This window comes from Scatophagus argus, chromosome 3, assembly GCF_020382885.2.
Source record: "Scatophagus argus isolate fScaArg1 chromosome 3, fScaArg1.pri, whole genome shotgun sequence".
NCBI classification, from domain to species: domain Eukaryota; kingdom Metazoa; phylum Chordata; class Actinopteri; family Scatophagidae; genus Scatophagus; species Scatophagus argus.
The window spans coordinates 9,158,673-9,184,350 of record NC_058495.1 but is presented as its reverse complement, the minus strand read 5'-3'; the positions used below and the strand labels follow the sequence as shown (position 1 = coordinate 9,184,350).

Genomic DNA, 25,678 nt, shown 5'->3' with positions numbered 1-25,678 from the left:
GTCACAATAGGAAGTTATTGGAAATAGCCGATAGCCCACGTGTTGGTATGTGTTCAATAACCGATTATCAAATAGGTGTATGCTTTACCGTTAATTCTAATATGCTCGTATGTTGAAACTTAAATAAAAGACTTATTTATAAGAACACTAGTGGGCATAAAGTGCACTGCAACTCGGTTCATAACTTAATGCAGATCCAAAGAACGACACATGTATCATGCAACGTTTCATTTGTATCAGTTTAATGAGCAGGATTAATTTAAGATCCTTTAAACATAATTAGGTTTAGTGTAGATAAATGCAATGTAGAATAACGTTGCAGTCATATGCAACAGTGAATATAAAATTAGAAAATAAACAAAGAAAAAACAGTAGGTCTAAATTGAAAGATTGCACATTCTCAACAAATTATTTCAAGATGTTTATACACTAGTGTACAGAACATAAACCACAAACCATTAAAAAAAAATAAAAAGGCAAAAAAGAAAAGACAAAATGGAATGACAATACAGCCAAAACACTGCAGAGATGCTAACAGGCAACACCTTATGCACATATTTCTAGTGTATATAGACTCCATGCTAGATATGAGAAAACACCGCATTTTCACAGAAACCTGTTAAAAGTATGAATTTTCAGTGTTTATTATTGTTAATAGTCAGGGTGCCCTTGTGAAATCCTTGTAATAAACCACAGCTCAGTCTGAGTCACTGCTGCTGCTGCTGCTGCTGCTGGAGGACTGTGGAGAGAAAAAGAAAAATATTTATGTATCCACAATATAATATCTTGGAGGTTTAAACACAAACAAGTCATTTTTATTTTCAATTAAGCTGCATTTTATAATTGCAAAATTTGTAATTAAGCCTTTCTTAATTAGGTGAAAGGTTGAGAATCACCTCCTGTTACCCTCAAAGGATCTTGAAATCCGTTGCTGAAATAAATGCATTTGGCATACACTTTCACACCAACTTGAAATAGGTGCATCTAAACTTGATAGCAACAAGAGCTAACTGTGTTGTGGGTGTTATATGCACACTTTGTTTTTTTTTTTTTGTTTGTTTGTTTGTTTTTTTTGCATTTGCAGTACTTGCAGTGAAGTGTCAAGGTGTCATTTATAAAGGTCAATGCCATCCAGTTGACCATCACTTTTCAGGTTCAACCATATTCAAAAATGTCAAGCTAGTCCAAGCCTAAAACATATCCAATATCTCACCTGTGTTACACCTGTGAAAGGCAAAGCACACTGGATTCTAATAGGGCTTTTTAAAAGCTGTATTCGAGAGGTTCAGATGAATTAAAGGTGTTTTCCCGAAGATGTAACATTGTCTTAAACCTGACTCTTGTATTCTCATGCACAGCTATGTTTACAAACCCACTTGCCGTGTCCCACAGTTGCCTTTAGAGGTCATCCTATCTGTGGTTTTAAAGCTGATGCTGATTTCAACTACTTTTACTTACAACACTAGCCTTAACTGAATCCAAAACCCAGACGGACAGAGCAAGGCTAAAATCTGTAGTTGTGACACATACTGCCACCGATATGTTTATACACTAAACTAATCGAGGCTGGCACAGTTTGGCATGACCAACTGGCTGAGCAATTGTGAATCACTTTCTAAAATCTGATACAATTTCAAGTTGTCTTTCTTTTCTCATCCCTTCTGTAAATATTTACCCAAAGCATATATATCTAAGTCAAGCTGAAACAACTGACTGGCCCCAGGAACCTGAACCTTAAAGACCAAACTAACTGATTAATAGAAAAAATAGTATATTATTATATTATATATTAGCAGTTTCAGCACTATATTTACCACAAGGAATATAGAGAGCATATGACTTCACTTTCCTTAAGCACTATTTACAAGCTACTCACTGTGCACACTGTCTGTGCTTGTACAAGCCATTGTCATCTTTCATAATACAGTGTAGTGATTGGTTATTGTTTGCTTTAATGTGACATGGCAATATACTTAATCTTAATTATAAAAGTCTGTATTCCTCTTTTAGTAGAATGTAAACCATGTTGATTCCTCAGAGTACTGTGTCTCTTTAGCTAGGCTGTATTCACTTCTATACTACTATATTTCTGTTGCATGGTCAAAGTGTGTGTGCGTGCACTTATGGAAATTAATTTGGGGCCTGGGGCCTGAATAGTGTAGGGACGTTCAAGTTCCTTTTTTTTTTTTATCTAGTACTGATATTTCACCTGAAGGAGAGGAGGAGCCATTCTAAACAACTTGCGAGGTTTATCTTTAAACCCATTCTCACCTTGCCATGTTTATGGTGCCCATGTTTGTGCACCTTATGCGCTTTCTTCATCTTCTTCTTCATCTTTTTGTGGGCTTTATGTCCGACCAACCCCACTCCCATTCCTGCCAATCCTCCAGCTAACGCTCCGGTCATGGGATTTACTCCTCCATGATGATGATGACCTTTGTGGTGACCCTGTTTTGGAGAGCGTGGGTATGGACCTGGGTAAACACCTGCAGGTGGGCATGCTGGATATCCACCTGGAGCCATAGGATAAGGTTGAGGTCCTGGAGCTCCATAAGGCATTGCCCCTGGAGGTGCATTGGGTACCATGGGAGGTGGGTTCAGACCAACTGGGTATTGGCCAGGCTGGGGGAAGACTCCTGGTGCAGGTGCAGCAGGATATGCAGGGTTGTAACCAGGAGGATAGACAGGGTTTGGTGGGCCCACCGGATGGGGAGGACCTAGTATAAATAAAAGCTTAAAAACTTAGCCTTCAGAACAATTGCATTATTAACAAGGTTACAGAAAAAAATAGTTACATTGTAGGTTATGTACGATATCTCACCTTGATTTGGCCACATGGCTGTTTTTTGACCCAACAATTCAAACACCTCAGATCTTGCACAAACTTCCTGAGGAAACAGTGAGACAGTAAATACCAAAATTAAAATGAAATAAAAATTTAATGAAGTAAAATTAATTTACATGTAAAAGGGATGATTTTATTAAGAAGGTAACAACACTGTATGTGGGTTATGTGTAACATATGCTGCATACAAATGTTCAACCAAAGCTCCCAAAAATGTCAATAAATATTTCCACTACTGTAACATCTTTTGTCAGTAGACTGGCCTTTATGTTGCAGTATCAACTGTCAACAGGATGACTTCTAATTACTTGTTGAGTCCAACAAAAATTTCAAAAACCAAAAGTATTCAACGTACAGAAATATAAAATAACTGTCTGCGGTGGCAATGCAAAACAAAAGTGAGATTTAGATAAGCCTGTACTGATTACGTGTTACAAGGGTACAGGAAGCACTTGAGTGGAAACGCGGCTCATGTCTAAACTGTGGTTTAATGTCTCAACAAATACCAGTCATTTCGCAGCACTTTCTCCTTTTAACTCTGCTTTACAGGCACCATGACAGAAACCACAAAAACAGGTCTAAATCGTCGAATTATTGTGGTTACGTATTGGTTTGTTCCACACAAACTACATATAATCGCTGTTTGTCAGTGATGCTTACCTTGCAAACTTGCCTCAGGTTTGGTCAAGTTCGTCAGGAATACTGAGCTCCCTGTTTTCTCTTCCGCATTGAGCTGCACGGAAGTAATAAAAAAAAAGCATCAGGAAGCCACGCCCAATGTTAAAGACTACGCACATTATTGGCCTCAGTACTGGAAACTTTGAGTGATAAGTTGATCTTCCAGTTCCTTTAATACAAAGGACGATCATAATGGAACACGTGTTGACTCCCAACCATGAGATACTGTGTGTTAAAGAGAGGTTTACCCATGACACATATACAATCCCGACATGACAATGCTATGATTCATACTCCGCCATCACACATTACATCATGGAACACCTATTATGTAAACAAAAAGATATACAACACATGGCTTTCTAGAGTTTTATTAAATTTCATTTGAACCAAAAAAAAAAGAAAAAAAAATCAAAGATTTGTTTTGTCGCACCTACATAACCAAACCAATCAACATGCAACATTTTTAGTTTTTTTCCACAGGTGTTAACTAATAATTTTAACTGTTGTATTCAGGTGACCATGGAGTCTGTATTGATGGGACCAAATTTGATCTGCTGGGGTGCAGCAACACCACTTAGTCAAACCATGCAGATCTGTCAGTATACTGTAATATTAGAGGCTCAATGATTAATCCACATGGTGATTTCTGGTCACCTGTCATAACATTTTTTTTTAATGTATATTTTTATATCAATATATGGGGAGGGGGGGTTGAATATTAGGGGAGATACAGTCACCCCAACATATAATTACTGTGCCATGACAGTGTGACAGCAAGCCAGCAAAATTTTCAATGAAAAAGAAAACATTCCCTCATGTGAGCTCCCTGGCTCGGATTGGAGTACTTACACAGAGTCACCATTAAAGGTATTAGTCCTACCTAATTTTTCTTCTCTGACAAGTCAAAATGTGTGCAGTAAAAAAAAAATATATTGTTTAAACATGAAAGCAAAATCAGATATCAGTTACATAAAATTATGCAAACAGTACAAACAAACCTGACGCTGAGCATGAAGTATTGAATTTTGCTCTTTCTCAAAAACATTAAATCCCTTTATGCCATTGTGCATACACTTTAAGACTTTAATGTACCTGGATTACAATTCATTGACCCAGTTAATGAGTTAGTAATAGTAAATAGAAAGAAAGAAAGAGAGTGATGGAAACATGCCCAAGTCAAGAGGCTACTTACACAGTTCAAACCATGAAAATATACTAAAAAGCTAAACACTAGTGACACAAAGAGAACAGTGTAAATGCTTGATATGGAGATTGTGACAAGATTGAAGAGAGACCAGTCTGTTGACAATGCACTGAGCAGTCAGTCGGGCATCCGGGTCACAGTCCCAGCAGTCTGTCAGGATCTCCTCCAGCGCAGATCCCTGAAAGTTGTGAAATACTGTGATCATTTTTTTTGGAAACTATCCAGTACATTTATTTTGATTGCTACTAAAAAAAGACTGTACATACAAATAAGAAGTGTCTGGTGCAAGAATACCTGTGGAAGCAGTTTCCAGTGCTGAGGTATGGAGGGTCTCTTGTCCATATGACACACATACAGGATTAGTCTCTCCTTGGTTACATTGGCTCCAAGCTCAGATTTGTAAGGTAGCTGATGCTGTGGAACAATTCCGCCTACAGATGGAGACATCTGTATGAATCCAAACATCCATTTACAAGATACAAGATACAAGATAGGTTTATTTGTCACACACACAATTATACACAGTACAATGTGCAGTGAAATTCTTTATGTCCCTGCTACCAAAAAATAGGTAAGTAAAAATGAAATATAAAAATATTAAATATTAAATTAAATATAAAAATATGAAATATTAAATTAAATATAAAAATATATGAATAGAAAGCTTTAGTATGACAACACAGGTGAAGTGTGTCAAAGCGAATCAGAGAGGTACACAGCTCAACTGCAAAAGAAACTAACTGAAGGTTTATTAGTTTTCAATTATTATTATGAATAAGGTTCATAATTCAGAATGGTTAGATGTCAATAAAGGTGAGAGTTTCCACATCACAAATATCAATATTAATACATTTTACTCTGATGATGAATTATCTGTACCAGACACTCTTTCAGCTGAGTACCTACTTAACTCTAGTATGTATGTATCTAATCTAGGAAGTTCACCTTCAAATAAATCAGAGCAGCGCATCCAGATCTCCCACAGCAGCAGTGCCAAAGCATAGATGTCGCCCTGCATGAAACTCCCAGTGTTTTTCAGGTTCACAGATCCTTCCAGGATCTCAGGAGACATGTAGCGCAGCGTGCCCCGCTGAGCATGATCCTGTAGATCGACAGAAAAGTGAACTGGTACCGCTTTTCAATTGTTCTCTTTGCCTGCATTGAATTTTCATAATGAGATGACTGCTCACTTTTTTATGATTTCACTGTACCGTCAGTCAACAACATTAAGTTGTGGCCTGGATCTTACCATCATATTTGCTGTGTGGCTCTGTCTGCCACGATGTCCTGAAAAAGAACGCAGGATGGTGGAGCATCCAAAATCACACAGGGCACATGTACCATCTGCTCTCACAAGCACATTGGAGCTGCTTAAGTCTCTGTGGGCCACAGGAGGTTTATGCGCATCTGCAAGAAAAGATACAAGAAGATTCTGATTTGTTTGGATATTTTACCACAGTTGACTTCATGAATCAAGAAAGACTCACACTTCATTCATAAAACCTATGGGCCTCCTAGTGGCCGGAAAGAGATGCAGCAACTACCCAAGACGACTGAAATTCCTTTCCCTCGCTGCAATGCTGTTCAACTAGGAAGCCTGCTTCACTATTATAATTGTGAATCTGTTTAATATATCAGCTGTTTGTATGCTTTCTTTTCTTTTAAACCAAAACTCAAAACTGGAAGAATACTCACCTTTGATACTGTACAAATGATGTAGTGAAGTGTGTGCAGTGTATTGATCACGTTTTAAGTGTAATGTGCCGATATATCCACATGGTAATACAGGAACGCTTTCTACATATGTAGGCTATGGCATGCACAGACACACGCACATTTGTTCACAGTTATCTTCATTGTATTTTTATCCTCATTATCAATCATCAATTAACATCCTAAACCAATACCATATCTGTGAAGGTCAGAGTGGAGATAAGAAAGTCCCTGCAATAAGGACTGGCACAGCTTCAGTGATGACATCCAGCTGGTGGTGTTTTCACACAGAAAAGAGTGGAGAGAACCCTGAAATCAGAGGGATAGCAGTTATTTATGTTCAGTTATTTATGTAAGTCTGAAGCCTTCGGCCACATTGGCCATTGGAAAATTAAATGAACAAAATGGAATCCAGAGGAGGGGAGGCAGACTCTGCGTTTAAATCAATGATGCTTGGTGCCTAGATGCTGAACTTTTAATGCAAAGATATCGATTATTTTATCATCACCATTTGCTGATGAGGTTCATAATTACCCAGATGCAAATTTAAAAAAATCCTAATATTATTTACTTTGTGTATATGTGTAGGCTTACATGTGTAGGCTATAAAGATAAATGAATAAATTACCTTGACTTCTGAGGTAGGAAATAAGGATATGAGTGTGAGAGAATGTGGTGTGATAGACTGTAGAAAATGTACCACATTTAATAATTCATGTAAAAGTACTGTGCATGGGATCCACCACCCTCATCATAATAATCTGAATTTACAAAACAACTGATTTTTTATTTACTTATGAATTTCACCGGTCAAATTTTAGCAACTGACTTGAGGTTTAGATATGAAAATGACCAACTGACCAATCTGAGCAATCGAAAATCTTTTTTTTTTTTTTTTTTTGTACACTGGAAATTTAAATTTTCAATCTGAGTTTATAATATAAATATAAATATATATATATAAATATATATAAAAAGCCCTTATGTTTTTGAAATTCAACAACTTGCCAAGATATTTTAGATTAATTTGGTAAACTGGTTAGCAAACAGTTACTTATACATACAGCTAGAGTTGTCATTGTGATTCATGACACATTGTCTTCACACTTGATTTTGTTATAAAATATTGTTTATAGCAGCTTTGAGCAAACTTTAGTTGTTATTTTTTTTAATTGTTTAAGTTCACAATTATTTATTCAGTTGCTCATAAAATCTCTGAACCTGACTGTTTCTTCTGCTCCCTGTCCTTTTGATCTCTCTGAGAATGGCAAAACGCACAGTTTTTCTTTAATGTCTGGCTGTCACTTACACATTCAGCAAATTGCAGCACAATGAGCCATCTGCCTCCATCTGGTTTCCACCCAGCGCCCAGGAAGTGGACAATGCCAGGATGCTTCATTAATGGTAGCTCATAAACCTCCCTCTCTGTAGTAAATTTCTGTTTCCACCCTTCAGGGAAAACCTTCACAGCCACCATGGACCCCTGGTATTTCCCCTGCCAAACAGTTGCAAAATCTCCATGGCTCACAATCTGCTCAGGTAAAATGACAGAACATGATAAGAGAGAACACTTAACTGAATGATGAACCAAAATTTTGCACATTGCTGGTCATACAGAATAAATCCACTCAATGGCTTGGTTTACCTGCTGTAGTTCAATGTTAGTAACATCAACCTCAGAGTGTTTTGTTGTTTGGCAGGAACACACTTGTGAGGCACTGTAATCATCAAGGGAGGGTGGATTCTTCTCTGAAATAATGAAAGCAGACAGATCTTGTCGTTGAAGCACACTCACTTAAGGTGATCTGACTCTATAACAGCAATTAGCAGCTGTCAGGCCTTAGTCCACATCCAGCCAACAAAAACTAACCATCTGGTGTGTGGAATATGGATTGAGAAAATGTGCAGATCTAATGTTTCTCACTAGTGGGAGAGCCACAGTCTGACAAACAGCTTGCCAACTAAAAAGTCCATAATTCATAGTTTACTCCCAATCAGATTATTTTCTGATTCCATCCCCTGTACTCTATGGAGAGCTGTTTTATTCAAAATGAAATAAATAAATATGGCTATGAAATAAACCCAATAAATAAATACATTTAATTATTTCAAAATGATGTTTTTCATATGATTACATTTAATTATTTCACAGGAATTTTATTTCATAATGCCATATTCTCTATTTATTTCCATTTCTAATATGCAAATGAGGGGTGTGGTTATCTTTAGGCCAAAACAAAAGCACAAGATTGTCAAGCCATTGTGCAGATAGGAAGGTTACAGATGTCAGAGATAGCATGCTGACCTTAGTTGCTGAAATTTATCAACATGGGTTGTCAGCAGACACCATTTTGACATGTAATGGAAATTTTGTACTTTTGTTTCATTTTGAATTAAACAGTGCTCCATACATTCATTGGTTGAACATTGGGATTTGTATTGAGCACTGACTGCCTAAATGGTGGAGGCGTGAGAGCATCTAAGTTTCTAGTTATCATTATGCATTTTGCATGTTTGTTAGGGGTCTGTCCTAAATAAATTACATATTTTATTTTTGAAAGTCCAGATCCCACTGTCAGAAAAACTTCAGAAAATTAGTGAATAAAGCAACTTTTAATTTGAAACTTTGCCTGACTGAATAGCCACAGGAAAGTCACAGAAATCTGATTGAAAAATAACAAACAAAGGACAGGGAGTAAAAGGGAGTGTTATAGCAGAGATAAACACCAAGGCCAGTCCAGCAGAGAGAATGAAAGGTTCCAAGGTCAAAGACATCATGAGAATTGACTCTGTGTTTAGAAAACGTGGAAACATAATTGAAGGATGTTTTTCTCCAGTCCAGTGAGGCTATATGGTATAAATCTTTTTAACCTCTTAAGGGAAAAAAGATACATATCTTGATTTGAATCCAGTTATAGTTACAAACATTTTTATCTATTGCTATGATGCTAAAAACAAAAAAGACCTTACTTTTCGAGAGGCTTATCCATTTGGCAGCAATCATGAAGCACAGGACCAGCAGCATTCCTACCAGAGTTAATGCAGTTTTCACAATATCACCTAAAAAAACAAAACATGCACGTTTTCAGCCAGTCCATATTTCACAATTGAGTGATGGTAGAAGAGAGAACACATACAATCACTGTAATCTTCCAAATGTCAAATTTCAAATTAAAAGGTAGTCAAAGGTGGATTATTTGAAGAAGACATTGGTGGAAGTGCATGGGTACAGAAAACAGACATGTTTTAAAATGTGGGTCGCAAATGATACTCTATTATTACTTAGCAATCTTATAATTTCATACCTCCAGAATAGCGGGTGAGTTGAGGCTCTTCTGACTCTGGGGCCCAAGTGATGTTGCTGTTGCAGAGGTCGGTGTTGCACACACACTTAATGACGCGACCACTGAAACGTATTTGTGCCTTGCATGTTGCATCTGGGCAAGACTTTTCAGCTATATCACAAGCTGCAACAATCAGTAACGTAATGGACAATTACAAAAACATGGATAATAAGTCTGCAGCCTCACCCATATTTATTACATACTGTGTAACATACATTACAGTGAATAATCAATTTTATTATATTGTCCATACCAATATTAGTCAGATTATTGACTACAAGAGCAGAATCCAGATTAGTCGGACTAAACCACAGCTTAATTTATAGTTTCTTACCAAGAATGTCAACCTTTGGTTTTCCATTGACAATCATATAATAGCCCACACAGCATCGGGTGTTCTCACAGAGCTGCACTGACCCGCTCACATTGCCAGCAGTTGAGTATCTGTCACCTTGGGGAGTAACTTGGAATGTACACTGTCTCTTCTGTGGAGAAGACTGACTGGAGATACGTATAAAGATGCATTCTGGGAGGAAGAGGACAGAATAAAATGCTGCTGTAAATGTGATTTAATGGGACAAAAATAAATTATCCTCTCTATAATCTAATATTGTATTTACAAGTAAAACTAAAAAAAAGTTGATGTAATGACTGTGTACTCTATGATTTGTTTTTGGGTAAGTCAAGGACAAGCCTAAATGTACATCTTATCAGGATCGACAAAATACTCCTCAGCACACAGCAGTTTAATGTTGTTACATTGTTGGAGAAATTTCTTCAAAAAATAATTTGAGAGAATTACTGTTCAAATCATATGTTCTCCTCAAGAGCTCCCCAGCGTATGTGATGGTGGTGATATCCACTAAAGAAACACCTTTTCCAGGAACATTTCATCAGCACTTGTGACAGTGACAGTACATATACTGATAGTGCGCCCATCTCTTCCTCTAAGCATTTTGAATCATTTGTTTATTGACCTATACAGCATTCATTCAGGGCAAAAGCAAGAAATATTCATGACTATATTAGTCTGCAACTTCCTGTAATGACGAAAGTCTAGTTTGTACGGTGGGTTGGCACTGTATCAAATGAGTGACTAAATACTTAATATTTAAATCTTAAAATCTATTTTTGTTTTAATTTTCATCATCTAACAGGGGATTATTTCATTTTTAAGGTTTAGTAGTTATAGTAGGCACACTTTAACTACCACTTTCGCATCACATCAGACAATGCTTCAGTAACACAGCAACTAATTACCATCAGCTGTCACAGAGCAAATCAGAGACCTTTAACCAATCAAAAGCTGTCACAGAAAAAAAACCAAAAGACTGAAATGCATGGAGGAAAATGTTCTTTTAATAATAAATGCACTCACCCACAGCCAAAAGCAGCCGCCACGATTTTAGGATCATGGTCACTCTGAAGTCAGACTTCCAGGCAGAAAGTGAATATTTATCAGTCCTGGGAATGTGGGAGGAGATCTCTGCGATTCCCAGCATAACTCCCACCACCTCACACCTGCATGTACAACACACACTCTCTCCTGTATAATGGGCTGTGGGAATATAGAACATTTAACAACATAATCATCTCCCACACCAGCAATATCACCCGCATTCAAGTAGGCTGTTGTCTGCAACTGACTCAGTTCTTCAGAGCCACAGGTAAACTCAAATGAGCAAAGAGGTTCCACACAAATTAAGGAGACACTGACAACATACAGTGACTGTTTGTTTTTTCTTCTCATTTATTGTAGTCCTTAAAAAGGGTGGAAGCCAAATTATGAAAGGAAAATTAGAGGATATCTTTAATATGTGAAAGACAATAGTAAAAATACTCAAGTCGAAATCTGAGACACTAAAATCCAAGTTTATAACTTTTTCAAATTTCAACTTTGTCATGATTAGATTAGACTTACTAGATCATAATTATGAGATTTGAATTACTTTGTAAGTGATCATAGTCAGGTGATCACCTCATGAGGATGAATCCTCCCGACTTTGCCATCTTGCACCATTGTCAGGTCAAAGTTATTTTTATTTGGTTTATGATCAAATACCTTAGAAACTCATTACATTCTCATCATCCTCAGCTGAATTTTGTGTTTGTTAGCATGCTAACACACAAAACTAAGACAGTCAAGTGATCAGTCACAATGATCACGGTTTTATCATTTCAGCTTAGCAGCAGAATTTTAACTTTGTCATTATGACCATAATAGCATGCTAATGTTAGTATTTAGCTGAGACTCAAAAAGCTACTGCAGACTTTTATAGTCTCATATTTTTGTCTTAAAAAATCTGAATTTTGATTTTCTCAGCTTTTTCTTAGAGCCAAACTAAAATGTTTCTTAACATCTACATATTGACTGAAACAACATAATTTTGTCAATATGAGTATTTTTAATTTTTCACTTTTCACCCCAGTTAAACCTTCACTTCACCCACAAAACACTTGGACAAAAGCTTTGGATGCATTTTTTGTTAAATGTGTGCATTTCACTTCAAAAATCCCTAACAACAATAACACACTTAAAAAGGTAAGGAATACTCTGGCACTATTTTTTGTGTCTTGAAATGCTGCATGTTTAGGTATTGAGGTCTCCCCCGGAGGGCGGAGTGACATTGTGGGCGTCTTTGCATTCGTGCTGCCATAGACAACAATCACATGATGTTCAATCAGATTAATTGGGCAGGTTACCTGGGCGCGAGCTGACCGAGCTAAACTTCAGAAGACAGTGAATCCCTGCATCTCACGGTCACCTGGAGTAAAAGCAGGCCTAACAGTTACTCATTTATCAGGTGAAATACGTATTAACTTACACCTGAATATTTTTAAGGGAACTTTGTTGTCATATCTCTCCTCAGACAGGAGGTTTAGGGATGCAGTCCGTCACAGCAGAGCTGGCGTTAGTTGAGATTTTTGCCGAGGAATCTGAAGATGAGCGAACATTTTACGGCTTTTCTGACAACGAAATCAGCGACCTCTGCGATAAGGTGAGTAATCTGACTTAAATTAAGGTCTTCACACTGTAAGTATGACATCAACCTATTTCTTAGTTTAAATTGACTGTCATTTTGGCTTAAATGCATCTGACTGACTATCGTTATGATGTAACAAACAAAATTATGTTTAACTTAAATCACTCATATCATAAGATGTGATCTCTCTTTTTGTCCTTCAGAATTCAGGTATGGGAGATGAAGATGAAGGCCAGCATGAACTTTTTCCCAAGGAGCAGAAAGCCACGTCTGGCACCCACACCTTCAGACTGAGGGTGGCTCTCCGCCCCTCTCGCTATAGCCAGCAGTCTACTGATGAGGATGAGGAGGAGGCTGAGGAGGAAGAACAACCGAGGGCAAAAAAGAGAGGTGCTATGAGGACGGACAATACTAGTCAAGCAAAGAGGATGAGACGTGTTAAATTTGAAGACAAACATAAAGGGACAGCAGTGGATCAGCGGGCTCCGTCTGAGCAGCGTGGATCTGACTCAGCAGAAGACGTAGCCGATTCTTTCCTGGCCAAGAGAGAACAGAACATCAAGGCCAATAAAGCAATGGTAAACCAGAAATATACAGTCATATACAGTAAAGCGATATTTGGAAACTGACTGACTGGTGTAACGACCAGCGTGACTTTTCCCCAAATTAGCGCCTTAGAATACCCACGGTTCCCAACAAACAAACAAACAATTTTCTTTGCATGTTGCTCCACAGAAAGGTCTACAATATTTATCCGTATTGCTTACAGTAAGGCTGCTGTCAGAGATGCTGCTGTGGATGGCAGTGTGCAAAAAATTAGGCCCAGAAATGATAAATGATTTTAATTGTGTCACAAGAAAAACATTGCAAGCTTGATTGTTTTACACTTTTACACTTTATCCTTTATTCTAACAGTTGGCTCAGCTGATGGCAGACCTACAGAAGATGCCAGGAGGTGCAGGGTTTTTGAAAAAACAAGCAGACAAACAGAAGACTAAAGAGAGAAGTTCTGTGAGTAAAAGATGATGAAAAATCCCAAAGGAAATTGTTCATTGTTAACACGTTATGGTAGACAAAAATCCCCCCCTTTTTTCTCAAAGTCTAAGTTAAACTCGTCTAACAAGGTGACCAACATCCTTTTTGTTGTCTTTGGAATTCAGTACAGCTCAGAATAATAATATTTATAAATATATGTATGTGCTGAGGTGCTCTTACTCAACATCGCCTGCAGCGTCCACCACGTTCTGGAGGAGAGTTCAGGAAGAACCCCGAGCGGGCATCTCGCAGACAGACCCGCTCTATGGGCGGAGGTGAGGATTCTTCAGCCCTTAAGGAGGAACAGCTGGAGCTCAGCTTGGAGGAGGAGCTGCTGGAGGTCAGATCTGCCCTTTATAAAGGACTGAAAAATTTGAAATTGGGGAAAAGATTCACGAGTCACAAAGGCTCTTCATGCACTGGCATTAAAGTTCTCCGTCACTTGACAGATTTGTGTCATTTGGTTTCCAGATAGGACATGTATCAGGTGTTGGGAATCACCTTACCAGGTGACCGGTAGCTGATTTGTGTAGGTGCACAGTCTACTTGGATGTAGGCTACCACCCGATCTACAAATACAGTCAATCTTCTTCTAAAAAGCGATTAGTCACAAACCTGTCAAGTTATTCAGAGCATCAGGGGGCAAAAAGGGATACACAAATGTGTTACGGTATACTGTAATTTCATCTCAGTCAGGGACTCTTCCTGCATCATGCATGCACAGGTAGAAATAAGAGTGAGTTAACTATTGTTTTACAAAAAAAGTGATGTATTGGATAAATACAAACGTGCACAGAAAAGTTATGTAGATGGTTCATTATTTATAAAACTGAAACTGAGTTAAGCCCTGCAAACAAAGAGAAACATTTCTATTTCATATATTGAAAACAGAACTGAAATTATGTAAAAACAATTAGTTCAGAAGGATCTTCTTTCCTTAAAATGCTATTGTCTTTAGTATTTACATAGAGTTTAGGTTAAAGCCTCTATAACTTGGTGACTGTATTAGCAAATAGCAGCAATGATTATGTGTGGGGTGTGGGGAATAGGACTTGGCTTGAAAAATAATTTTATGTCACAAGATTTCTTTTGGTTTAATCCTCGTAGGGTTACATTTTTGTGCAGTAAATCTGTTCAAAAAAAAAAAAAAAAAAGTGCATAGATGTATTCACCAAAACTGATTGGGATGAGTAATGAGATCTGTTTGATGTTTGTAATTTGTATTGTATTAGAATTTGTGTTGGTCTGTGTTTAGCTAACTTAAACTCTATCCTGTGTAAAACTTTAAGCTAAATAATTTGTTATTTTTGTTTGTTTTATTTTTGTTCCAGGTACGCCGAGCCCCGCAGCGCCGAGGTGGGCCACGGCCCAATCAGAGCAAACCTCATGTCATCCGTCCTGTGGAGGACATCACGGAGGATGAGATTCAGCTGGTCGCAGATAACATGACGGATAAAGTCTACAACAGAGTCACAGTAATTTCTCAGCCAGGCTCTGCAGTTCTTTATCAGTACAATATATGGGAATTATACAATACATGGAACAATGTGTTTCACAGGATCCTATTATTAGAGGAAGCCAGTACCTGATGGCATTTTTTTCCTTTACTGAAGTCCAGAAATCTACCAAGATGCAATTTAAAATAAATAAGAAGGTAAACATACCGGTCCACTATCTCTGAGGTTTCTTTGTCTGTTTTCAGGGCTCCACATGTCATCAGTGCCGTCAGAAAACTGTTGACACCAAGACATGCTGCCGCAGTGAGGACTGCCGAGGGATTCAGGGTCAGTTCTGTGGGCCTTGTCTGAGGAACCGATACGGAGAGGATGTCAAGAAGGCATTGCTTGATCCGGTCAGACTGCTGACAGACCAGCACACACACCTCTATCTCTGTATATCACATAATATATATGCAAGGGCAGGGTTTAATACAGATGCAGTTTAAAAATGATTATCAGTCCATTTTTGTTTGGTTTAAAAGTGTGAAATGTGAACATTATTAAAATCAAGTTAGGGTCAGGGTTTGCATCCACATTGAGAGTGGCACATTACCTGTGACTTAAAGATATTCAATTCAGTAGAAGCACAGCTTTTTCATACTTTCCATTTCAAGCATCAACTTTAATTGGTTGCCTAAGCAACGCTGCTGTACTTTCACACTTTGATCAGTGGACTACATTTTGTATGGCATTTCACCATCAAACAGTTTAGCAAGGTAAACAGCAGCTAGTCAATGTCTGCCAATTTATTGTTCTTGTAGGTCATGCAGAAGTGACATTGTTTTACCAGCAACTTTCAGTTCACAGTTTTGATCCTCACTGCAGGTGGCCTGATGCCACAGATTTCTCCTTTTATAATTTATCACCAGCACTTTAATAGTGCTTGTTTTCACCCAAAAGGTATCGAGCTTGCGATGTATGCCTAGTCTGCAATCATTCAGACCATGGAGCAGGATACATGGGGGATATAAACTAAACCTACAAAAAGTGTCATGTTTATGTCTTAATTATTTCAAGTGATGTTATCCTCTGTTAAATATATATTTTTCATTAAATAATCTATCTAGAAATGATTTATTAGGGGGTGCAACTCCCCTTCATCCCATGCTGAGTTCTGTGCCCTAGCATTTGTACTGTAAAGTTAAATACTGTTGGTTTAAAAAAAAAATCTTCTTATGTACTTTTTAGAGTTGCACTGATCTTCTGGCCCGGGGCCGGAGTCAGTCAGCCAGTCTTCTGTATTTCCAATTCCAATCTGGTCCTTTTACCATATGCACCACATGTTGTATGCACAGCCACACACTACCAAGTTGTTCACTGTGAGTGAAAAAGACACAAAGCTCGCAATTTATAATACACATAAGGCCAAAGTAAACTGTAAGGACACAAAAATATTTAGTACAACAAACTTAAGCAAACCCCACCACCCAGCTGAACATGCCCAGTTTGAAGAAGCAAAGGACAAGCGGCTAAAGCTAATGCTAGCTAGAGCTCAGTGCCAGACACAAGCCAGCAGCCTCTCCTCTCTTTCCTTGGTGAAAAGACCAAAGCAGTTACGAGGAAAATTATGGAATTTGCAAGCCTGTGTGATCAGCTGTTGTCCATAGTTGAAAATAGAGGCTTCAGAAATCTTTCAAGAAATCAGAAATCGGAATGAGCCAAGAAAGTTGCAGTCAGGGTCTTTCATTGATTCCAGTCAGTTTACTGTTCATCCATGTGGTTATTTCTTTAGGAGTGGAAGTGCCCTCCCTGTCGTGGCATTTGTAACTGCAGCTTCTGCCGCCAGCGCGACGGCCGCTGCCCAACTGGCATCCTCTTCCCCCTGGCTCAGTACCACGGCTTCTCTGACGTCCACTCTTACCTCAGCAGGTGGGGGACAACATCATAATATTTTATTTGACCAGTTCAGATGTTCTCAAGGTTCTGACTTCTGTAATAGAAACATACATACCCATGTATATTTTAACAGACATGTATGTTTCCATTACAACATAAATATTGCATATTGCTACACAAAGCCCAGGGTGCGGTGCTTGCAGAAAAAAGAGGCAGCACATCATGCATTCCAGGGGTAGGATCCAATACAATTTATCAAAAATGTTGCACTCTGCACTCTGACGTGTATATTATTACTCTCCTTACAGCCTCCAAAACAAACTGAAGAATGAGGACAACGATGTAGAGATGTGATGTCAACACTAGGGGAGCAAATGTTCAAACTGTTTCTATTATTTTCTGTGTACTAAAATTTTGATGCTTTATTTTAGTCCTTGTGATGTGATTTTAAATGAATAAAACATTTTTTTGATCACAAGTCTTCAAAGAAATGGCAGAGTATATTTATAATTTTAATCCAGCTGTTGGCATTTGCAGTAGTTGTATACACACACAATATAAAATCCCTTATTTAAAACGGGGCAAAAAAAAAAAATAAGAGCACTTGTAGTCCAAAGAATTTCTTTGATAGAGTTTCCAAGGAGGGCTTTTAAATGTACATTTTGACATTATACAAGTTACAATTCTTTCTTAAAGCAGAATTCAAAAGCAAAGAAAATTTCAACACGTAGGACGCATATTTTCAGAAAAACTTTGACCCTTAACACATTTTGCAACTTATTTGGACAACAAAGGGATGTGTGTCCGAGGTTTGCCTCAAGCTGGATCTTTTCCAGTTAGAACTTTAACATATACCTTACAAGAGTAAAAATTACTACAAAGTTCATGGACCAAAGAAAGATTTCATAGTTTTGTTTATAAACGGAGTATGAACCTTTGGTATTGAGCTTACATATTTATGCTGTCTGGACATTATTACAGAACAAGATAAACTTTTCCACAGAAAGAAAACAAAAACTGAAGGGACTGCAAGGCAAAGTCTCAGATGATAAGTGTACCACAGAAAAACATACTGGAAGATCTGGACTATATAGAATGCATTATTCTATGACTGAAAGGCTTGTAAATTAGCACATTTCATCTACATATATAAAAGTAATAACATAGGATTAAGATTGATTGTGCATGAGAGGTCCATACAACTGAAAGGCAATCTCTTGCAAACATGTAAGAGGATCCTGCCTAAGCTAAGAATTTCTGCAGGCTTAACATTGCCAAAAAATATATACATACATACATAGAAAAATCAAAATGTTTTTGCCATGATAAATACATCAAAGCATGATGGCTTGAATGAGTGTACCTACATAAGAGGTTACGAAGTTATTCTCAGGATTTCAGTGTCCTGACACACCTATATCCTCACACTTATTAGTGCTTCTGGCTCTCACCTGTTCGTTACCACATGTATTCCAGCCCTCCTCTAAATGGTCTGCCCTCAAACCCTTTACATATTATTTGTATGACACTAGGATTGTTAGTTTGAACCTGCTGGGTTCTTCTAAAACAACAACAGAAATGTGAGAACCAGATATTTGCTGCTCAAGGTCATTGCAATTTCAGTATTAGGGGTGAATTTAGTACAACGGGCCAGTTAGCCTGAAGGGCATGATGTCTGATACAGCAGGCCAGTTTAAGAGGGCAGGAGACACCTGAGGCTAAAAGGGATAAGCAGCGAAGCTCACAGCCATGGAAACAAGGGTGAGAGTCTGACTTGGTAGTGTCATCTCTTTACACAAGAAACTTGTACAGAGAATAATACCTGCTACCAACATGACACTGAAAGTGCTGATCTGTGTGTTTTCCTCTAATCTGACTATCAAGTAAGAATCGGTCCTTTTGTGGAACAAATGTTAGTGCATTGCCACTTCCATTTGGGGGAAATAAGATTTCATGGTAAGTCTAACATTTTAATCCAACTCCGACCCCTAAATGCTGCAGATATCTAAATGCATGTTGGAATATCATATTCTTGCCTCAGTTCTCATATTGAATAGTGTCTGCTGGTGTTGCATCTGTCACCACCTCTCCTGACTCTCCTCGCTTTGAGAAGAAGTTGCTCATCTGCAGTCAAACATGCCCTTTTTACTCCCAAATGTCCCAATGTATCATCCACCAAGGCCATCTTCCTGCTCCTCCACCGTCCTTAATAGTTGTTGCCGTTGATTTGTTGAAGGTCCACCTGCATCATGTTGATCCCACTGTTAGTTAATCGAGCCAGGCTCTCTACAGATAAGGTTTCCATGGTGACGATGGTGTGCTGGTCACTGGCTGAAACTGCTCCCGGTTCAACTTTTGTTCCAGCTTGAGGGGAAGCAGTGTCAGTCGAGCCTACATTGCTGGCAGCGGCGGCAGCTGCTGCTTTCTTGTTTAAGTGAGTTTTGATGTGTTTTGAGAGATGATCGCTGCGCATGAAGCGTTTGGGACACTCTGGGCAAACAAACTTTTTCTCACCTGAAAAGCAGAGACAAATATATGTATAATGTATTGCAGTATTATCAGACCACAACAGACTACTGGCCATTTAGGAAGGATTTAAGCATTGTACTATAGTGCTGTTTTTTTTTTTTTGGGGGGGGGGGGGGGGGTGTTGTTAAGCTTTGCTTATGTTCATTATTGTAGTGATCACTATTATCTCAATTTGTTTGGCCCATAAAATGTAAGAAATAGCAAAATAAAAGCACAATTTCTCAAAGCCATGCAATGACAAATACTTGTCCAAAAGATATTTCCTTTAATATCACAGAAGACCTTAAGAGCGAAAAAAAATATAGATTCCCTAGAAAGCTATGTTGCTAATATGTGGTGCCTGTCTGTAAGATGTTTCCATATGCACATATCTTATCCTTTATTATTCTTACATTAAGGCACTTTGTGGTTGTGTGATGTGTGTCTCCTAATTTTAAATTATAATCCTCAATGTCACCTGTGTGCGTCCTCTTATGTCGCTGAAGCTCATCTGAACGGGTGAATCTTTTGCCACAGAAAGACCAACTGCAGACGAAGGGTCGCTCTCCAGTGTGCCAACGGAGGTGGGCCCTCAGGTGGGATGTCTTGCCATAGATCTTCCCACAACCAGAAATGTGACATATATGCTGCTTCTTTTTAGTTGGATCACTGCTAGATGTAAAAAACATGCATCAGATTTGGAGAGTTACTGGGTTCTCAGTGAGGACACCACCTACCACGTAGCTGAAATGGAAATGTAGTGTTTCCATTATATTACAAACAACTCAACATGATGCACTCCAGCATGACACACAACTAACAATGAGCCTGAGCTAAAACATATAAATGTTTAATTTATGGCAGAACAGTTATGTTGGATTGTATTAGAGTGTAGGGTGTGCCTGATGACATGGTTCAGTGACATACCGTCCTTCTCCATCCTTGCAGAAGGGGCAGGTACAGGCTTCCCTGCGGTTACGTCGTCCTTGAGGTGGTGGGCTTATATCCTCATCATCCATAGCTGTGCTATCATCTAAACTTTCTCCGCCTGTCTGTAAGGCCTGCTCTCCTGTAGCAATGGAATAGAGAATATTCATATTCATATGTATTCCAATTACAGATTTTGCACACTAGCACAGGAACCTTTAATGACTGCTTTTAAAAACAACATGTGCACCAAAGGAGTCAACCAGTTACCAATGTGTGCTAGTCTTAACTGTATGAAGTCCATACAGTCCAAGCATGTGAGTTTATACAGTAATAAGGATAACAAAGCAAAATACATACATTAAAAACTGGATCAATGAATGCTGTCATATGTTATTATTTGATCATATTTGGGCAGGCAACCCTATAAACTTAGTGGGAGAAATGGCCACAACAGAACTTGAGCAGGGTTTAGACATGATAAAGGTTGTTATAAGATGGGAGAAGTTGGGTTACACCCCTACTGTGATACAGAAGTTGTGGCCAAATGACCATCTCTCGAGTTGGTCACATGGCTACAGTGTCACAAAGAAAAAAAACAACACAAACACATGCAATACAGTAAAGAGCTCAGGCAATCACCGGGCCAACTGAACTGGTTAAACCAGTATAGAGCACTTGACACACAAAGAGCAAAAGAGATCAAATGCAGAGATAAAGGACACTTTGCATTTCAGGGCAAACATCAGGGGGGGAAAGTCTGCAAAGGCTTAACAGCCTATTGTGGACTACTTAACATATTTGTTCAGCCCAACTGCCAGTTAGTCTACTGCTTAACAATTACTGTGTACTGTATTTGCTGGACATTAAAAGTCTGTCTGTCTGTCTTCTGTTCGACCTCTTATCTGATCATGTCTGAAAATTGTCAAATACAGTATAAGGCAATGCAAATTAAAATTTGTAAAGTATATAAGGATACATACATATATATATATATATCTTTGTGTATATACATACACATATATACTGACTAACCTCCTGTGCTGGCGATGGTGATGGGAACAGTCTGCAGCTGGTGCATCTGCAGCCCGGAGCTTCCAAGTGTATTGAGATTTATGGTCTGGATGCCTGGGATCTGCACAGTGTTGACAGATACTCCTCCACCTGCGGCAGCTCCCTGAGCCTGTGCTAGTTGGGGCAGAGGCTGCATTGGAGCCAGCGTGATCTGTGGGCCCGCTGGACTCTGGATCTGAATGGTCTGCCAGCTCACCTGGCCGTTGGGGCCTACAGTGCGCAGGAGGATGGGGCCTGTGTTTGGCATAATTTGAAGATTTTGAAGCCCTTCCTGGCTGAGTGTAGGAGCTGCAAATACCTGACCGCCAGCGGATGCAACAGTTCCAGCCTGGATAGTCTGGAGGGGTGTTCCACCTTGGATAACCTGTTGAGGCTGGATAAGGATCTGCTGTGGTTGCTGCCCATCTCTGCTGTCTGGCTGAATTGGGACACCCAGTGCAGATGCTGTGTTCTGCTGGAATGTTCCCGTCATCACTCCATTGCTGCTCTGTGTTTGGGTGATTCCATAAGAAGTGGAAGTCTGCGTGGTAACAGTGGACGCACTTGTCATGTAACCTGCTCCACTGTTGGAAGCCACTGGCCGTTGTGATTGCTGTTGCTGCGTAAGTTGGTTTCCCCCTGCATCCCCTCCACCTGCGGCATCTCCCCCTGTGCCACTTGTTCCACTACTGACGGGCAACAAAGTGATGTTTCCATTTAGCGACACAGGCATATTTGCCAGGAACTGGGGCTGGTTTTGTAACACGCTGTTGCCTAAGCTTATATTTTGAATGGGGATGGCCCCCTGAAGGAGACTGGGCATCGTTATAATGTTTCCTGCAGCACCAGCTCTGTTGGTTGCAGCTATGACCTGTTGGCCATTAGGAGAGGACACTATCTGAAACTGTTGTCCCGGTGCTGCAGCTGCAGGCACACCAGAATCCTGCTGAGTATGTGCCAGCTGCAGTGGCTGGCCATCTACTGTCTGAAACTGGGGAATAATCTGGTACTGAATGTTGGGCATGACACCTGATATGGTGGTAAGGACCTGCTGACCTGGCATCGATGGAGCTTGAGCTACTACATATTGTTGTGGCTGCTGTTGCTGCTGCTGTCCCTGACTGCTTACAGCAGCTACTGATGGTGACAGCACCTGTCTGCTCTTGCCAGCGTCTCCTCCTGTCATCATTCCTGAGGAGTCAGTGGTGATGGTGTTAGTGCCTGAGGATGCTTGAACGCTCAGGGGGATAACCTGCCAGCCATTGGCATTAGAGGTGAATACACCCTGGTTTAGGTCCAGCTGCTGCTGCTGGTTTTGTTGGTCTGAGGGTGAATCGTTCTCCCCAGGAGTGTCAATTCGACTGCAAGTGGCTGCCAACAGGGCAAGAGGAGATGGCTGCTGTGAGTCCTGAAAGAAAATATAGGAACTTATATAGTAAAAATACACCGTACTCTCTAACATACATGCTAATACTGCAGCTGTGACAAATGTGTGTGTGTACACAAGATGGAGTTTAGATTAAAATGTAAAAGGAAAAAATGCTTCAAAATAACCTGGCTCACTGGCTTTGTGAATGATATACAGTCACACTCACAAAGCGCTATACTAGAACCTATTTTTCGTCATGCGAGTATCTTCAGCACTTCACACAGAGTGGAGCTGGAGAAGTCCAGGGGGAAGCAGGGTGGGAGAGTGAGGGAGGGGCTACATTTTTTCCAAAGCAACGGCGGGATCGGCTTCCCCTCCCCCCAAACCCACCCATCTCCCTCCCACACTTTATTTTGCCCTATAAACTGACACACTCCTCTAGCCACCCCCTCCAAGGCCAGCCAAATGGGCCGAGCGAAATACACATGAAGTGCCGGGGTTTGACGGTAACACCCCGTGTGGGCGAAATTTACCTGCCCATTCCCCACCCCAGCGACATGTGCTCTGGTGAGAAAATCAACAACCCATAAAAGTCCAGACACAAATGAACTACAGAATCAAACAAACGAATCAAGACTACATAAGAGTTCCAGGAGGATATGAGTGGGGAGTATGGCTAATATTTCTCGGATGACAGTCTTCCGATTTGATAACAACCGCAAATCCAGTTAACCTACTTGTGAATTTGTGTTTCGCTTTTGACTGAAGCCTCCACCGCTCTCCACAGCGGCCATTTCACCTTGCTGCTGATCTGCGGAAGAAGAATTTGCAAGATGACTTATCTTAAAAAAAAGTTACGCTGAAACGGCAGACCATCAAAACGAGTTAGCATTAGATTCAACTACTTTGGGAAAACATGTTAACACAAACGTATCACGCATGGTCGAGCTCGCAAAATAACTGAACTGTAGGGATCTGTGTAAAAACGTGAAGCGATTGAGACAAGAAATTCAAGGAAATTCATGCAGAAAGTACTCGCAGGCCAACGAGCGCGTTGGCTAAGCTAACATGAACTCACCACAAGTTATGTTGAGAAAAAGTTCTAGCGTTAAATACTGGCTCCAGAGCCAGCCATATTTCCAGTTGCTCAACTAAACATGACTAGTTAGCTAGCGCACGGGAACTGGACAAAGTTAAATTCTTGTATGAGCAGGTACTTTCAAATAATATAAGTTGTGTGACTGAAGCAGTTGGTTAGCTTTAGTTAGTTGGCTCAATGTTGTTAGCTAACTACCGTCAATTAGCAGTGAAGTACTTGGACACTTTTAAACTGCTTGAGACGCTAGCTAAACAATATATTATCATGCTTACAACAGGGAATACATTTCAAATCACGTGTTCCGAGTTCACTGTTAACCTAACACTACGTTCAAAACATGCTTCTGAGTTTGAAAAAGTTCACTTACTGCTCATAATTTGAAGACGGGAGGAGTTTCTCTAGGCTTTTTTCGAGTTGACAACTTTTCACAACTTCACAGAAACTTGATGGCCTCCCCCTATGAAGGAGAAAGACGGGTGCGTTCGATTTAAGTACCTGGTTAGCTTACCAACGTTGAACAGGAAAACAGACCAGCGGATAGCTTTTAAAACTGCTAAATTTCAAACGCTGACATTACAGTTTAACACAATATCATCATTCATGTCCCCTTTACCAGATTTCAACCATAACCAACCAATGCCCGTCTCCGGACAGAGCTCACCACTCTAAGTACTAATGTGGCTTGTATGAGAATATTCACATTTATCCAGGTCGTACTCAGTCAAATGCGTTTGCCATGAAGTTTTGAGGTTTAGTTCCTCATCATAGTATTCATTTAGAACCAACGCCAGTCTGTGTGCTTTTGATTTAGCTCTTCTAGTCGATATAAGTTCTTTCAACCTGCTGTTTGTACTAGTAACTAACATTAACTATCACACCCAAAGGTATTTCACAAAAAACAAATCTAGCACGCCCTTTTCGTTTAACAGGCAATTTGACGTACTGATAACTGATAACTACGTCTCTTGTAACACACAACTGTCACAAACTCCGCTAGTCACAATAGCAAACAACATGCCGAAATTGGATCGCATTACGTAACGGTATGAAAGAATGAACTTTGCATTGCAGAAATCCAACCTAATTTGTGAATATGTGACACCTCTTAACTATACTATACGGCCCTGTCCTACATGAAAAGAAGCGCACACCTCTGAGAGCTACTTCCGAAGGATTGCTGCTTCCTACCAATGAAAAAGGCCGTTTCTGCCAAAGAGAATCAGCCAGCCAATGCAATTGGACCAAATGCGGGCAATTGGGCGGGACCAAGCATGGTAGGTTGTAGCACTGAGTATGATTGACGTTTGCTTATCTGTTTTCCGCATAAAAGGCGCCATGAGTAAGTGTTGTTCACATAAACGCTGAAATTTCCCCTGACTCCGTCTGTGATATTGTCATATCATTTCATACTGTGACGATGTCATGTCCCATCATCTGCTTTTGCCCCACTGAACAAGGAGGCGAGAAGTGAGGAAGGCGTATTCCGAATTCAAGTCTTGCCTCCGTGGCCACTGGCCACTCCCTGGTGGCGCCATGTGGGCTGGGATACGGCAAGGAGGCGGGAGGAGTCATTCAGGGTGG

The 25,678-nt window shown here is 39.7% G+C and overlaps 4 protein-coding genes across 8 annotated transcripts; 1 reads left to right on the top strand and 3 right to left on the bottom strand.

Annotated features, from left to right (window-relative positions):
- Window positions 1-225: 225 nt before the first annotated feature.
- On the bottom strand, window positions 226-3,637 carry prr13 (proline rich 13). The gene is made up of 4 exons (XM_046383272.1): window positions 3,506-3,637; window positions 2,822-2,888; window positions 2,272-2,717; window positions 226-739 (listed from the first exon to the last, which is right to left on the bottom strand). Exons 2-4 carry the CDS (start codon window positions 2,835-2,837, stop codon window positions 698-700), a joined length of 504 nt encoding a protein of 167 aa, XP_046239228.1. The 5' UTR covers window positions 2,838-2,888; window positions 3,506-3,637; the 3' UTR covers window positions 226-697.
- A 243-nt stretch (window positions 3,638-3,880) lies between these two features.
- LOC124056130 (anti-Muellerian hormone type-2 receptor-like) lies at window positions 3,881-11,306 on the bottom strand. 2 transcript variants are annotated; one of them, XM_046383258.1, is made up of 11 exons: window positions 11,166-11,306; window positions 10,122-10,313; window positions 9,749-9,910; window positions 9,414-9,503; window positions 8,089-8,192; window positions 7,753-7,974; window positions 6,638-6,752; window positions 5,980-6,137; window positions 5,676-5,832; window positions 5,025-5,161; window positions 3,881-4,908 (listed from the first exon to the last, which is right to left on the bottom strand). In XM_046383258.1, exons 1-11 carry the CDS (start codon window positions 11,287-11,289, stop codon window positions 4,750-4,752), a joined length of 1,620 nt encoding a protein of 539 aa, XP_046239214.1. In that variant the 5' UTR covers window positions 11,290-11,306; the 3' UTR covers window positions 3,881-4,749. The 2 variants fall into 2 exon arrangements, with proteins under 2 accessions (XP_046239214.1, XP_046239215.1); XM_046383259.1 differs by having other exon boundaries at window positions 7,753-7,938.
- A 1,102-nt stretch (window positions 11,307-12,408) lies between these two features.
- LOC124056132 (cell division cycle-associated protein 7-like) lies at window positions 12,409-17,619 on the top strand. Of its 2 annotated transcripts, XM_046383264.1 has the most exons (9): window positions 12,409-12,557; window positions 12,658-12,786; window positions 12,975-13,349; window positions 13,687-13,782; window positions 14,003-14,146; window positions 15,138-15,281; window positions 15,509-15,658; window positions 17,038-17,174; window positions 17,450-17,619. In XM_046383264.1, the coding sequence occupies exons 2-9, from the start codon at window positions 12,673-12,675 to the stop codon at window positions 17,493-17,495; spliced, it is 1,206 nt and encodes a 401-aa protein (XP_046239220.1). In that variant the 5' UTR covers window positions 12,409-12,557; window positions 12,658-12,672; the 3' UTR covers window positions 17,496-17,619. The 2 variants fall into 2 exon arrangements, with proteins under 2 accessions (XP_046239220.1, XP_046239219.1); XM_046383263.1 differs by having other exon boundaries at window positions 12,463-12,786.
- A 21-nt stretch (window positions 17,620-17,640) lies between these two features.
- sp1 (sp1 transcription factor) lies at window positions 17,641-24,973 on the bottom strand. Of its 3 annotated transcripts, none has more exons than XM_046383253.1 (7): window positions 24,815-24,973; window positions 24,465-24,554; window positions 23,736-23,809; window positions 21,612-23,037; window positions 20,577-20,718; window positions 20,128-20,321; window positions 17,641-19,655 (listed from the first exon to the last, which is right to left on the bottom strand). In XM_046383253.1, the coding sequence occupies exons 2-7, from the start codon at window positions 24,469-24,471 to the stop codon at window positions 19,348-19,350; spliced, it is 2,151 nt and encodes a 716-aa protein (XP_046239209.1). In that variant the 5' UTR covers window positions 24,472-24,554; window positions 24,815-24,973; the 3' UTR covers window positions 17,641-19,347. The 3 variants fall into 3 exon arrangements, with proteins under 3 accessions (XP_046239209.1, XP_046239210.1, XP_046239211.1); XM_046383254.1 differs by having other exon boundaries at window positions 20,128-20,318; XM_046383255.1 differs by lacking the exons at window positions 24,465-24,554; window positions 24,815-24,973 and adding an exon at window positions 24,077-24,443.
- Window positions 24,974-25,678: the final 705 nt, after the last annotated feature.

Excerpts from the sequence above, each read along its gene's own strand:
- prr13 (XM_046383272.1), bottom strand. Across the intron at positions 740-2,271 it reads GGCACCATAAACATGGCAAG|TCCTCCAGCAGCAGCAGCAG; the intron begins GTGAGAATGGGT and ends TTCTCTCCACAG.
- LOC124056130 (XM_046383258.1), bottom strand. The coding sequence starts at position 11,289 with ATGCTGGGAATCGCAGAGATCTCCTCCCACATTCCCAGGACTGATAAA. Across the intron at positions 10,314-11,165 it reads GCGGCTGCTTTTGGCTGTGG|AATGCATCTTTATACGTATC; the intron begins GTGAGTGCATTT and ends TCTTCCTCCCAG. Across the intron at positions 7,975-8,088 it reads CTAACATTGAACTACAGCAG|ATTGTGAGCCATGGAGATTT; the intron begins GTAAACCAAGCC and ends TTACCTGAGCAG.
- LOC124056132 (XM_046383264.1), top strand. The coding sequence starts at position 12,673 with ATGCAGTCCGTCACAGCAGAGCTGGCGTTAGTTGAGATTTTTGCCGAG. Across the intron at positions 13,350-13,686 it reads TCAAGGCCAATAAAGCAATG|TTGGCTCAGCTGATGGCAGA; the intron begins GTAAACCAGAAA and ends TTATTCTAACAG. Across the intron at positions 13,783-14,002 it reads AGACTAAAGAGAGAAGTTCT|CGTCCACCACGTTCTGGAGG; the intron begins GTGAGTAAAAGA and ends CATCGCCTGCAG.
- sp1 (XM_046383253.1), bottom strand. Across the intron at positions 23,038-23,735 it reads AGCGAAACACAAATTCACAA|GACTCACAGCAGCCATCTCC; the intron begins GTAGGTTAACTG and ends ATTTTCTTTCAG. Across the intron at positions 19,656-20,127 it reads ACATAAGAGGACGCACACAG|GTGAGAAAAAGTTTGTTTGC; the intron begins GTGACATTGAGG and ends TCTGCTTTTCAG.